General features: G+C 39.4%; 1 protein-coding gene across 1 annotated transcript in view; it reads right to left on the bottom strand.

Annotated features, from left to right (window-relative positions):
- Nucleotides 1-14,402, bottom strand: part of lig1 (ligase I, DNA, ATP-dependent) — an 81,078-nt gene that overhangs the window by 31,798 nt on the left and 34,878 nt on the right. Inside the window, exons 15-18 of the mRNA XM_008433962.2 lie at nt 9,683-9,782; nt 9,472-9,557; nt 7,917-8,032; nt 5,079-5,174 (exon numbers count right to left, since the gene is read on the bottom strand). Of these exons, the coding sequence (XP_008432184.1) occupies nt 5,079-5,174; nt 7,917-8,032; nt 9,472-9,557; nt 9,683-9,782 (398 nt within the window). The remainder of the gene's footprint in view (nt 1-5,078; nt 5,175-7,916; nt 8,033-9,471; nt 9,558-9,682; nt 9,783-14,402) is intronic.

Raw genomic sequence — 14,402 nt, 5'->3', positions numbered from 1 at the left:
CTTTGTTTGTCGTTAATCCTGCCTGCATTAACTAAGATGTCTCACCAGCTGACATTTAGTCCCCAGAGCAGGAAGTCAGTGATCAGGTTTAAGTCCAGGATAAACCACATGACTGATGGGCGGATTAAACTGACCATTACTGCTAATTTTTAGCACCAAGCCGAGTGGCTAAAGGAAATCTTGAGGATGAATTTGGGTCCAGCGGGATTCTTCTGTGGTTGTTAAAAATTTCCAGCCTGCAGGAGGCTGGGAGTTAATCAGCAGATGAAATCCAAGGCAGTTTATCAGAGTTAAGAGCAGGAGACACATTAGACTTTAACAGGTTGTTTGGAAACAGTCTCATATTAAAACCGTGTTAAGCCCATAAGGTCATTAGGCTAAGTTGTGCATTAATTACCAATTAATGGATCAGCATTAATATTTATGTATTGATATTAATCCATAATTTAAAGCTTTACGGCTCTGTGGGAGTTGCAGGAAAATTGGTTACCCCTTATTAATATGCAAAATAATGCAGCAAGGTGTTGGAGAATCTAATCAGACCGTCTCTGCGACGCTGGAAGAGAAATCTTTGGTCTTCACCAACGCAGATATCCTACTCTGACAACGAAACGTCCGGAAAAGAGATGCAATTTTAATTTAAGCAATTTCTTAAACCGGTGATCTGCCACGTTAATGATCAGTGATCAATTTTCTGAGAAGAAACAAGTGACAGGGGTTATTTTCACAGCGTGAGAAAATGAAATACGATAAATTAGGAGTCATAATCAGCACAAACAGGAAAATAATTTCAAGGCCAAATGAACCCATTATTTAAATGAAACATCTTTTCCACACAATCCAAAAATAAAGCCAGCATACTTCAGAGCTTAAAAGTATCTTATTTTCCCTCATTACCTCTGGCTATTATTTAGGCAGAGGTAATACTAGAAAAGGAGATGGTAAAGTTGAAAGAATTGCAAGAAAGGGCAAAATTAATGAAAAAATTGGTCTAAAGAAAGGAGTCTTTAGCCTTTAATTTCCTCTTTCCACAAAGAATGTTTTCCACACAGGAGTGATCTCTAAAGCTGCAGAACATACTCTATTACAGTTGTTCATAGCAGTCCATTGCCCATCTGCAGTTAACCCCAAGGGTAACCGAGCTCAGCTTTCTTCAGTTCCCCTAAATGCATCACTCACTCGCTCACTCTTCCCCCCACATCGTTATGAAAGAGGAATGAATGAAACAGCGGGACAAAATTCACAGAGTGCTTGGAGTTAGATGTTACACTTATAGACCAAAAACTTATTCTCAAAGGAAAACAACTATTAATAATAGAGTGGTAATAAAGACAAACTGTTAACTAAATTGCATTATTTCCTGTTGAGTAATTCAAGGAGGGAGGGGGAGGCTGAGGATGAGGTTTTGTGAAAGCTACAATTTGGTTGATAAAAGCTGAAAGAAAAGAAAAAAAACGATTCATTTTTGGGGAAGTGTAAAACAGAAAGTCTCATGCTACTCATACCGATACACTTCACCTGATCTTCTGTTTATAAACAAATGGGTCAAAAGATGAACTCTGTTTTTGAAGTTTTCAGTCACATTGTACTTTGTTTACCCAGAGCTAAAACGATTGAGATGCATCGATTATTGGAATAATTGTCAGCTAATTTAGTCATTAATCATTAACTGGAGTATACAGACTCAAAAAAAGGCATAAGATATTCAGAGCTGTACTTAAGCCAAAATTGGACAAAAAAAAAATGTACATTTTGCACTTAAGATAAAAATAAAATAAAAAAAACAACTAAAAAATGTACAAATTTTGTAAAAACAAAAAAAAAATAAGAAAAACACAGATTGAAACTTGTAATTGAACACTTGTCAGATGTGTTGGTGTTTTGCTCCTGTGTGTGCTCTTAAATCTGTCCACTGCTGTGATTTAGTTATTTTTTGTGCTTAAGTTTGTGCACTAATAACTCTCTGTGTGATCTGATTACTGGCTAGATTTGGGTTTCTTCCAAAGCACCAGCTACTACCTGTCATTTGCAATCTGTTGCAAATACATGGATAAACAAATAATACTCTCATATTCACCAGAAGGTTTGGGGTAATATTAAAAGCTTTAGTTGCCCAGCAGGGCTGGTTTTCAGAGGTACGATTCCACCAACATGGTCCATTTTTAGCCTGGTAGATGCAGTGGAAACAGAGAGGGGGTAAATAATGGTCCATGAAAACTGGCCAGCCTGGAAACGGTTTTTGAGGCACAAACACACTTTTACAGAGTCACTGACACAAAAGCTAAAAAAAATATTTTAAAAACTCGAGAAGGCAGTAACCAGGAGAAATGGCACACAATCGAAAAGGGGAAAGGTGAATATTTGAGAAGTTAGCGGTGGCAAAAAGGTGAAATTACAGACAAGTGGCATCAAAGTCTAAAGAGGATAAGAGAAAAAGACACATGAAGGGGTAAGAGTACAAAGAGGAGAAAAAAAACAAAAGTACTTATAAGAAGTATAAGTATTCTAAAGAAGAATGGAACAAAAGGAGGGAACGATTAAACAAAAAGATGCAAGAAAGAGACAAGGAGACCGGGAGCAACAAGGTTAGCATGAGAGGAAATAAGTCACGTTGCCTTTAAAGTTGAATTGGAAAAAAAAAAGAAAAGAAAAAGAACAAAGTCATTCTGAAGGATTTGTTAGAGGGCAGATGTTATGAAGAATGATAAGAAAGGGGTGTAACATGAGCATTCAGGTCATGAATGCACAGGATTTCTGGACTGCAGGCTGAGGATAAGAAGTTTATTTTTTTTGTCAGGTAAGTTCTCCATCATCATGCTTTATTTTCTAAAACTGATCCTGGAACTACGCAAAGAGTAAAAACAAGCAACTTATTTTTTAATATTTCAGACAATTAGAGATCTTACAAAACATTATGCGTCCCCCCGTGGCTTTTAAAATAAATATCTAGTTAAACCTTTAAGACTTTGTAGACCTTTTTCACAGCTGATATTTTCTCAGATCAAAGCAAAAACACAAATAACACTTAATGAGTGTTTTAAATTTGAAATAATCTAAGTCAGCGGTCTGTCTGTTCTGAAAGAACAAGGAGACACAAGAAAACGAGAAGAGCAAAGCAGCTCAGCCAACTTTGAACTGGGAATACATATCATCATCAGCAGCAGCAGCAGCTTAAACCACCTGGTAGAACAAAGTGTCCACCCAGCAGAAAGTGTTTCATGTGAGACAGTAAAAGAACAATTTGCTGCACAAATAACTTCCCAGAGCTCCTATTAGTGCTGTCAGGAAATGAACAAATAAAGCCTGTATGTATGAAAATGAGAAGCGGAGTCAAAATGAACTCTACAAGCATAGATTTGGTTAGGAGTCACACGGGTAAGCCTGAGCAAACAGCAAGGCTGCATTGCCTTATTAAAACAGACTGAAGGTCTGAGCTCTCCACTTCCTGTTTGATTATTTAGAGACCAAACAGAACGAGGGTCTGGCCCCGCAAATCACCACCAAGTGCTCAGTATTGTGCACAAACAACTTTACGAGGTTGTCCTTACTTGATTAGAGTTCACCACGACTTATTTCTTGGGAGCAAAACAGCATTTCTGATAGTAAATTCCCAATTTTGCCCTTTTAGGACAAACCTTTGTTCATTTATATGGAAATAAGTTCACATATTTGCTTTTAGCAGTGAGAAAACAAGAACAGACTAATCCGAAAGTCCTGGGTTTGACCTGTTGTTGAAGCTGCAGTTTACCTTACAATATAGAAAAGTTACCATTAATGTGAGCGAGTTTATTTCAAGTCATGGCCGGGCCTGGAAAAGCCCGATTCAGAGTTCTAACACCAACTTAAAACTTTTCCAGGCAACTTTCCACAGTCACACAGTCCTTTAAGTTAAAAAAATAATAAAGCACTAAAGTTAACTACAGATTTATGGCAGCATTTCTACAAGCTTTACATTTGAAACTTGGAAAAAACTGGAAGTATATAGATGAAAAGGAAGTGGGACGTGAGGAAAAAAAGGGAAAGACGCACATACAAAAGTTAGGAAAGCGGATAAAGATGAAATATTTACAGAAAAAAAAGGTAAGGCACAAGAGTGGAAGAACGGAATAAATGAAGGACAACATAAAGAGGAGGAAGAGAAGGTAGGAACTTGATGAATGAAGGGAAGTTTTATTTACAAAAGGTCTATATCTCTTTATACCGAAATAAAAATATTACTGGTTATTGCAATTATAGTGGGACAGTTTATGATGTAGCAAACTGTGGCATAGTGAAAGGCCTACAAAAACTTGTTCAAACATTAAAAACACAAAAATAAAATGTCACATTTTTCCACATGACATGGCATCTTTGCAACCGACAAGTGTGGCATCAACTCATTTCATGGACAATTGACTGAACTTTCGGTTTGGTCTGAAGATCTGCTCTCTTGTGCAAATTCTGAAACAACTTTCTGTAATAAACTCCAGCTAAAAGAGGCAAACCTTAGAAACTCTAAAGAGACAATCTGCTCTGATTAGAACATATACACATTACTGAAAACCAGTGAATGAAAAGAAAGAGCGGACTGATTTGGATGTTTGTGGTACTTCACTTCCTTGCTGTTGCAGAAAAACATACTCAGCAGGCACCGAGGCAGTGAGCGCGCTCAGATAACCTCAGGCAAACAGCCAAAGCCTCAGGTGGTTGTGATCTCTTTCTCAACAATTTGGCGAGCCGACACACAGCTGCAATTTAAAGTTAAACAACTGGCGGTCTCCACATCTATTACAAAGTCAAAGACATTTCACAAGCTGGTTTGAAATTCCTCCTTTATGCGCATTAAAGCTTTCTTTATGGCTGCTAGCAGAATTTAATGACTGCAGGAAGGTAAAGGACCAACTGAACATTTCAAACTGCAACACGTGAGCACGACCAAGTGAGAAAGATGAGAGAAAAGGTCGACAAAAAGCAGCAAAAACAAAAGACAAATGTGTTCAGCGGTAAAAGCCCTCATTTGACAATCGTGGCAGAGACGGCGTCTATCTCTCCACAGTCCCGAGGGGCGAGCTGCAGAACGCTGTGCTCAAGTGTTTTACCTTGGGGAGGCGGGAGATGATATCTGGGTATTTGCTGGTGTTGTCTTCCTGGTTGCGGCTGAAAATCCGAACTTCGCCGCTCTCCAGAATGTGAATCTGTGGAGTGGGGAGGGGGGAACAATGACTGCATGACTTGGAGAAATCAATACTTTAAGTAAACACTGAGATTTTAATATCAGGTCTGACAAATGAAAGAGTGGAGAACATGCACACCAAAGAGAGGAAAGAACAGGGATTTACAGAGTGTTTGACAGCCGCCCGAGGGACAGATGCAGATACACTTCAAAAGTGCTGCAGGGCAATTATGCTTTTTTGTTAGAATGTCTACAAAACAATCAGTTTGGTGTCAGGCCGCGTGATTGTGAAGTGAAACAGTAAGTTGAACTTCGCCAATTATCACATGTAGTTTTTGACAACTTGAGTGCAAATATGTAATCAGTAAGAACAGCATTGTGTTTTACTGAAAGGAACAACAACTGATGCATTAACAGTATGTGTTAAATGTTAAAGTGTGACAACTCCACAGTAAAAATTAACTGGATTTTAGATTTGTAAATTTAGCCTTGTTTGGGTTTGTCTGTCACACAAAACTTAAGTGATGAAGTTTGCTAAAAATACATTTCACATTTTTGGTAAAGAGTGTGTTTTTCTAAATATGTTATTAGAGGATGACTGAAGTTCAATATGGCAGATTAGTTAGCAGTCATGAGGAAAAATGTCATATTGGGACGGATGGATATTTAAATGTCTAAATTCTGATGAAAACAGAATAAAATGCATTTAACTTAAGTTAAATGAAATGCTACTCTATTCCTACAACTGACTGATGAGGAATAAATTAGGGCACTCCCACATTTGCCCAGGATTTCCCCCAGTGTATTATAAGCCTGGCGGGCTGTCAGGCTTTCCTAGTTCCCCGCCAGGCTAAGCATGGATTATTTTTATTTAAATTTTTTTTTTTTCCTTTATTGAAATAACCAAAGAAGAATAATACAAGTATACAGGGAAGAGTGTGCAGAATGCCCATCTGCATAACATTGAGGGGTCATTAACATCAAATACAGTTTATATCGGGGAACACATTATGGTTTGGATGAATGGAGTTGTTTGGATGAAGGCAGCAAGTCCTAAATCCTGTGACTCCTGCTTCAGTCTTTTTGTGCAGACTCATTTTTATTTTTAAATCTCCCAGGGAAATTCAAAAAAGAAAAGATCTAAACAAAAGAAGTGCGTCTTAAATAGTTTTTTTATACACAAGTAATCCCCTACTGCATTCATCTTTGCTGCGCTCCGCTCTGCTGCGCACTTCACTGACTGAGCGGAGTCGTTCCTGATAGATGGGTTTATAGTTGATGCACTGAACAGGGTGGAAAGGTGGGGCGAGCACCAATCAGCATTTATGCTAATCCTCCGTGAGGTCTCACTTGTAGTGAGATTACTGTTTTTTTTTTGTACCCTGTCAACCCATGCTTAATGATGTGAAGATAGCAGTTCATTGCTGTATACACAGTGTAAACGTTTGCCCAAAAGCTGAACTAATCAAGTAGGGTTAAGTAGTGGTGTGTGGTATGGACTTTAAATTTTATCACAGTATTTTAAGGTACAATTGTAATAATAAAAGTTTAAAATGTATATATATTTATTACTTCTTTGCAATCAAAGCTCCACAAGCACAAATACTGTTGTTAAAAACATTAAATATGCTTCTTCAGGATGAAAATTACACACAGAAGTTGATGTGCATTTAGTTGATGCACACATTTGCATTTATTGAACCAATTCCAAAAATACAACAACCTCTTTTGTATTTATTCTTGTCAGAATAAAACATAATTCTTATAATATGAAACTTTCACGATAAACAATAATGAGTGCATTCTGACCATTCAGAATGTTGCTTGCAGTGAATCTTCTTTAGCACGGACTGAACGTCTGCATAGTGTAGCATTAGATTAAGCAAAGCTATTATTTTGTCATTGCAGTATACATGTCATCTTAAGAGTTATTCTGCAATTTTGACCAATGTAGATACTAACTGTATACAATTTGTTTCATTTTAAAGCTGCACTTATTTTAAATGACCTAAATAAAGAGCACATTCTTTTCTGTGATTCTAAGCTGTAAATAACAGATACTCATAAAAAAAACTATCAAAAACATGCAGAATAATTGTGGTTCATCTGCTGTCTCAGAGGGAGAGACGGAGATCCTTTTGGTAAGACACAAACCAATCAGACACACACAGAGTGTTTAGCTGAGTACTATACCACGAGTCCCCCTGCTGGCTTTTTGAGGTAAAACCTACTGCAGAGAGACGTCATAGGGCTCGCTGTTTCTCCTTCTCTCCATGCTCATTTCTCTTTCTCCCATTCTACAGAGTTCAAAGAGCTTCACTGGCATGACTGCCTAAAATTAACAATACAGCTGAAGGCGTTTGCATGACAATCTCTGTCTTGCTGTGCCTTTTTACGTCTCCTGAATATTTCTCATGCCCTCTGCCATCATTTGTTGTTTCTTTGCAGCTTTTTGTCTGTCTGCTTCAGCCTTTAATCTCACCTTTCTCCACTCCTCCCCGTCGCCCTTCTCTGGCTAACAGCGTTAGCTCCCTCTGTCCACAGGCAGAGTGTAAAAGCAGAACTAGTGTTTATCTTAAGGATATGCTCAGGCATACACACACAAACACAGCTAAGTGAGTGCACAGCAGTAATACCTCATATTTAAGAAATAAATAAATAGACACACAGCCAAAAGGTACATGCATACAAATATGGCAGGCATATGTTGGGTGCCAAGAGGAAGAAAAACAAACAGTCGCTCTCTGTCACTACACACACACACCTGTGCACGCTCTCCGTCATATTTGTACTCGCAGGTGAACGCCGCCTCGTCAAACCTCTTCATCACCTCGCCGACACCCTTGGTGGGGTGAGCCAACATGGGCCTCAGCGGGACTCCTGCAAATACGAAGGCTGGTGTGACAACTTGGAAGAAGCAGAAATTCACACCCAAACAAATACAGCACAATGCATTTTTTTAATAAATAATAAATAGTCAAAGACTTTGTTGTGAAGAGATCTTTTTCTGTCTGACGTGGCAGAGCTGGTGCAAACAGGCCTTCAGGTAAGGAAAGGAGAGGAAGTTTTCAAACCTCAGGAATATTTCAGTGACACATTCTCGCATGAAACATCAACATCACTCCGACAACTGTCTGAGTGACAAAAATCACACCTGAATAAGTTGTTTTTACTGTTATTTGGCTCCGATAGCAAACCTCTCTGACTCACACCTCTTTGAGCTGTTAATTTAAGACTCAAAAACCTGATGAGTGACGTCAATCGATTCACAAACCCAAAATCTTTCAGGGCGAGAAGCTAAGATACAAAATGTACAAGTTCCTTTAATGGTCAGTTCACAACAAATCGGATGTCTGCACGTTCCAACAAATCAAAGTGTAATGTTCACAGATTCCAATTAATTGGACAGAGAGATGGATGGATGCATGTGTGAACAGAAACTGAGCCCTGCATGGACAGACTTAAAAATGTTATCAAATATTTTGTGCAACTATTATCGTAACAATAAAAGTGAGAATCAGAACTATTTATTGCTTCTTTTTTAAGTAACTGTATGGCTCTGACTGTGTGTCTCAGCAGTTGTAGCCCCACTAACACAAATACTTCTCTTGAGAAGTATTCCACATTAAGTGTGATTTATATCACTAAAACTGCACACATATTGTTCTAATTTATTGATATTTATTGATATTTTCATTGAACAAACAGTGGAGAAAATAGGAAAAATCAACAATGCTGACAAAATGAATCATTTTGTATAGTTTTTTATCGTGACTAATCAAACTTCTTATCATAAGAAATTTATCACGATAATGACAATACGATAAATGCTCAGCCCTAGACATAGGAAAGAAGAGACACAGATGGATGGATGGGTGGATGAATGAAAAGATGGCTGCATAAACTGATCCATCCAAAGATAGATGGATTGATACAACATTTAGACCATTGGTCAAGGAATGAAATGAGGATATCCAACGTTTTGTGTCCTGATTTCATGTCCGCACTGGTCCAACCTGCGTAGAAACCCCGACTCTGAGCAGACATTTACCTGCCAACAGCTACTAACTGACCAAAAATCTGCCAATTTACTTTCCCAATTTAGCACCACGCAGATGGCAGCCGCTATAAATTCCCACCATGATGCCAGAGCTGCTTATCACACACGCTCCAACAACTTTATAATTAGGAGCTAATTCCTACTTTAGTGCTTTTATCTTTTTCTGATAAATATCTTAACTTAAAATAACTGACTCGCCTCCATGAAAAGGATCAATAAACACAACATTTAGTGTTTTAGAGGGTGTGTGGCTGCTTACCTGGAGTGAGTTTGCAGTGTTTGGGCAGCTGGTCGATGCCTGCTTTCAGTAAAACTGGGATGATGACGTCATAATTTGGCATTTCGCTGTCAAACACAGGTTTGGGTTAAGAAAAAATACATATATATTTGTAAAGAATTTAAAGGGATATAAACATATTCCAGCGGCAATAAGCAGAAATTGTAGGGAGTCAAGTTCAGGACTCACTTACCAGTATGTTTGTTTCAGAATGAGGTTCTTCTCTTCGATCCAGGCCCGCCTGCTCTCAGCGCTCATGCCCTTTCCTGCATCAATCACAGCAGGAGGGAAACCTATAAAGATAGAGGGGGGCGGGGGGGAGAAATCTCTTTCAAACAGATCTGGGGAAGTGTTTGAACATTTGTATGACCTAAAATTTACTGGATGACAGTTCAGAGACTCCTTGAAGCCTGAGAAAAAAAATGGGTGCATCTGCACACGAATCATGTCCTGTTATGAATTCTTTATAAGCCAGAGATGTAATTTTAGTCTGAATGTGTCTGAAAAGGCTAAAATACATTACCATGCTAATTATTTATTTTGTTTCATTACGTTACATTAAGGGCTGCACAGTGGCGCAGTTGGTAGAGCTGTTGCCTTGTAGAAGAAGGTTCTGGGTTCAATTCTGTATGGAGTTTGCATGTTCTCCCTGTGCATGCGTGGGTTTTCTCCTGGTACTCCGGTTTCCTCCAACAGTCCAAAAACATGACTGTCAGGTTAATTGGCCTCTCCAAATTGCCCCTAGGTGTGAGTGTGTGTGTGCATGGTTGTGCGTCCTGTGTGTCTCTGTGTTGCCCTGCAACAGACTGGCGACCTGTCCAGGGTGACCCCGCCTCTCAACCGGAACGTTAGCTGGAGGCACCAGCAACCCTCCCGACCCCACTAAGGGACAAGGGTGTGAGAAAATGGATGGATGGATGGATGGATTAAGTTACATTAATAACAATCATGTTTAAATTATAACTAAATTACACATTTAGATGAATGATTGTGATGTTCCGGTGCAGCCAAACAAAGAGAAACTAAAGAAACTTTGCTCTTGGCTGACCTGCCTGATTTAATAAGAGCAAAATAAATAAGGAAAAACATTTCAAGAGCAGAGCAAAGATCAATGCAAATTTCCCCCACCGAGCTCCGGGTCTAATTGACTCTTTTCACTGAATACCTTCAGTCGTCGTGACTGAACAACACATTTTAATAAGTCACGATGGAATCCGTCTAATTTGGAGTCACAGGTGTTGGCGAGAGCGAGTCGGCGCGGGCGCTGGGAGCGAGCGGTGAAAGATGCGCTGCCAAAACGTCCCCCGAAAGAGTGATGAATCCAACAACGCAACGGTGAAAAAATATGCTCCGCGACTCAGATTACGCACCGCGGGCTGTCGCCGTTTTCCCCGCGTACATCCGCGTCGGCTTACGGTCGTACGTTGATGGCTTTATCACTTATAAGACGCTACTTTGACATCTGACTCTGCTAATTAGTGCAATGAATATTTTAACACTGCTTTTAAATGTAAAATCTAAATAAGACATGCCCCTACTCCATCCTCACCTCTTAGTGTCACCTCCTTGACTTTTCGGTTTACTCCTCGGGGGGGATGGCTTAATGAATACCGTTAATTACACGCATACAGTTTGCAACTTCTGGTCTAAATAAGTTAAGTGGGCAAAATGAAAGTATTTCTAAAAGCTAACTGGCTTTGAGAAAGTTCCCAACATTCAATGAGAAGAAATCACTTAAAATAAAAATGTTGAGAATAAAAAAAAAGCTGAAGCAGATTCAACATTGGTCATTTTAAAGTAATGGAGACCAGATTGTGAAGCAACAACCAATCAGAGCAGAGCACAACAGGAAGCCGAGCAGCACGCTTCTAAGAAAGGTTCAATGGAAGACAAATAACCTTCACATTCATACTGTCCAATTGGTTTTCTTACAGCAAGTACAATGCCTTCTGAGACACAAATACCCTTTCAACACTTTAATACAGTTTAACATCAAAACCACAAACTTCTACGTATTTTAATTAACAGTATTTTCTAAATAAACACAAAAAATTACCTTGTTTTATTGTTAAATTAAAAAACCACGGTTCTAAACTTCCAGGTTTCAGAAAATGAGCATGAAAGAATTTTCTTGAAATTAATAAAATGAAGGGAGAAAAATGATAAAGCAAGCAATTCAGACAAAAATGAAACCATGAACTAAATTGTAACCTTTACAATTAATGTCATCCTGTGGTGAAAATGCTTTTTGAATTTCTTATTTAAAAAACACAGGTAGTTCATCATGTTTGGACTTATTAAAAGGAGCTTCAAGGCTTAGCGAGCCACAGGTTGCAGATGCATTAGATACACCAACACATAGCTGCACATTTTTTAAAATGGAAGGAGAGAAAAACATATTGGGAATACGCTACAAGTCAGCCGTGGGAAAGTTAAGAGTGTTTTCCCACCTGATAGTCTGGTAGACTCTGTTTGATTGGGCACCAAAGTTGTAACATTTGTTACATTTTCAGCTGCTGCAGTTTTCTTTCACACTGCACTGTGTCAAGCAAACTGAACTAATTGAAAAACCTGTTCTCCTCCTCGCCTGTGGTGGCGCTGCACCAGGAAGAAGACACTGAGCGCAACTTCCTCCTTCACGAAATGTAAACAACAATGAAGTGACGTTAGATTTTAGTAGTTGTAGGATTTCTCTTTTGTCTTTGGTAGACGATCACGAGCCATTCCCCCCTCCAGCGCTAGACGTACGAGCTGGTTTTGGTTGTATTTACCCAGAATGCCTTGCTCTATAGTCCGCTTCCTGCTTTTCCTGTTTCCAGAGCTACAATTGAATGGTAATTTTTTAATTTAGAAATTCAAGCAGTATCAAAACTTTTGCAAAGCAGTCAGTTTAACTTTGAAGCAACTTTCTTAACTTTTTGCTACAAGTTTAAAACACGACAGACGCAGAGAGCATTAAGCTGCTCTCCATTTTTCCCCTCTAGATCTATAGGGGCGCGTAGTCAGTCCATACGTTTAGCAACTTTTCTAACTCATCTAGGTTGAACAAAGCGCTGTTTCTCGCTCACTTGTTCACACTCATGAAACACCTTCTGCTCCCTATGTGGACTCTAAGTGTAACTTCTCACTCTCACATACGATCATACCAGAGAAAATGGAGTTACCGAGCCCACACTGCAGGGCTGCAGATCGATTTTCCACCCAACGACTGAACCACCGTCACACCAGACTATTTACCTGACACCCATCAGACAAAGTGATGAGATCATACTAAACAACTCTGGGCATTTGAAGCCGTTTGTTCAACAGTCAGGTCTTATCTGAACGTCCCAGGAATTATGAAACAACAAAAGGCTCAAATTGGCTTCTGATTTGGTATTGTGGTAAAGTGCCATGTCACGGCTTTTCTGTACCAAATTCAATCGGCCTCTAGAGTTGTCACGTCAGGACTAGATCATCCTGATCTTTAATCTGCTGGAATAAAAGCACGGTATGTCTGAATCAGGCCCAACGTAAGAACAACAGGCTCAGTTTAAAACCTTTAAAGTCGTAGAGAAACAACGACCGGAGGGACAGGTTGGTGCTAGACAAAGAGACGGACAGAAGGAGAGACAAATAATAAAACACTAATAGAAAATGAGAGGATGGACAGACGATGGACAATGATTGACAGGGTTACAGGTGGGCTGTGAAGCCGAGAAAAGAGACTTATGAATGGAAAATGATGAACAAACAGACAAAGAACAACTAAGAGGCAGAGAAGGGACAGAAAGTGTTGAGGAATATAATTATGTTAATAGTTAAAAGTTGTGTTAATTCACATTAAGATGTGTTTTACTGAAAAGGAATGTGTTACGTTGTGCTGGTTCAACACCAAATAAGGTGTTGTACGAGACATCCAGGCAGGCAAGGGACTCAGCTAGAGTCTCTGTTTGGACAGATAAGAACTAACAATCTGACTAATGGTCCTCCTGAGGGAGCAGATTTAACTTCCACGAGGTCAGCCCAGAATTCTCGGAACTTCCAACACACACTCAATGTAAAACAGAGCCAGAAGCAAGATTCAGAATGCCATTGGTCAGATGTTTCCAATACACAACAGCAGACTGAAAGCGGTATAAATGCTCGAAGCCAGAAGCAGAAGACAAGACATTTTGGATTCTGAGATGATGAAATGAGATGATGAAAATGTAATATGTGATTCCGCAGATGTGCATTAAATGTCTTCCTGGTTGTCAGTGAGCCGGAGAGAATGGAGTTTTGTGTATCGTCTCTTAATTCATGAGTTTAGCACCTTTGAATTCCTCCATAAAGTGGTGACACCCGACGTGCCGATTGARCYGATTCAAGTTAAGGAGGATGGAAGGTGACTCTTCAGACTGGCTGCAGAACAGAGAACCGCGGGCCCAGACACAAAAGAGGTGAGAATTTATCTCTTATCTCTTACTTATTAAATTGTAGATCGGTTTCCTGTCTGCTGCCGGTTTGAAGAGCTAAAAAGAAATGAAGTTCTTTCCTGCTCATTGACAAACAGAACCTTGCGCAAGGTGGGGTTGTCACAAAACGTTAGACTCATAGGTATCTAGTACATTTTGGAAACACAGACAACCTAAAAAATAAGCACCTTAGTCAGTCTGGCACCGCCCGTTTGGCGATGGTAACATTTAGGAATTTTATTCCGCGTTATAAGTTACCACATATCAGCAAGCCTGGTGCAGCTCTTCTGAGCAGGCACTTTCGCGAGCTGACTAATTAATAATATATCACGATTTGTTAGATACGGCAGGAGGCCGTGAGTTAAAAAGTACGGCAAGAGGCCGTGAGTTAATACTAAGCCAGCTGAATCTGCGAAGAGAGATTGGGATCTCTGTGAAAAGCGCTATAGAAATAATAAGAGGCCAGGAGGGACGTTT

This window comes from Poecilia reticulata, linkage group LG17 (genome assembly GCF_000633615.1).
Source record: "Poecilia reticulata strain Guanapo linkage group LG17, Guppy_female_1.0+MT, whole genome shotgun sequence".
In the NCBI taxonomy this organism is placed as follows: Eukaryota; Metazoa; Chordata; class Actinopteri; order Cyprinodontiformes; family Poeciliidae; genus Poecilia; species Poecilia reticulata.
Note: the sequence above shows the minus strand (reverse complement) of the source record. Positions and strands in the feature narration are given on the sequence as shown.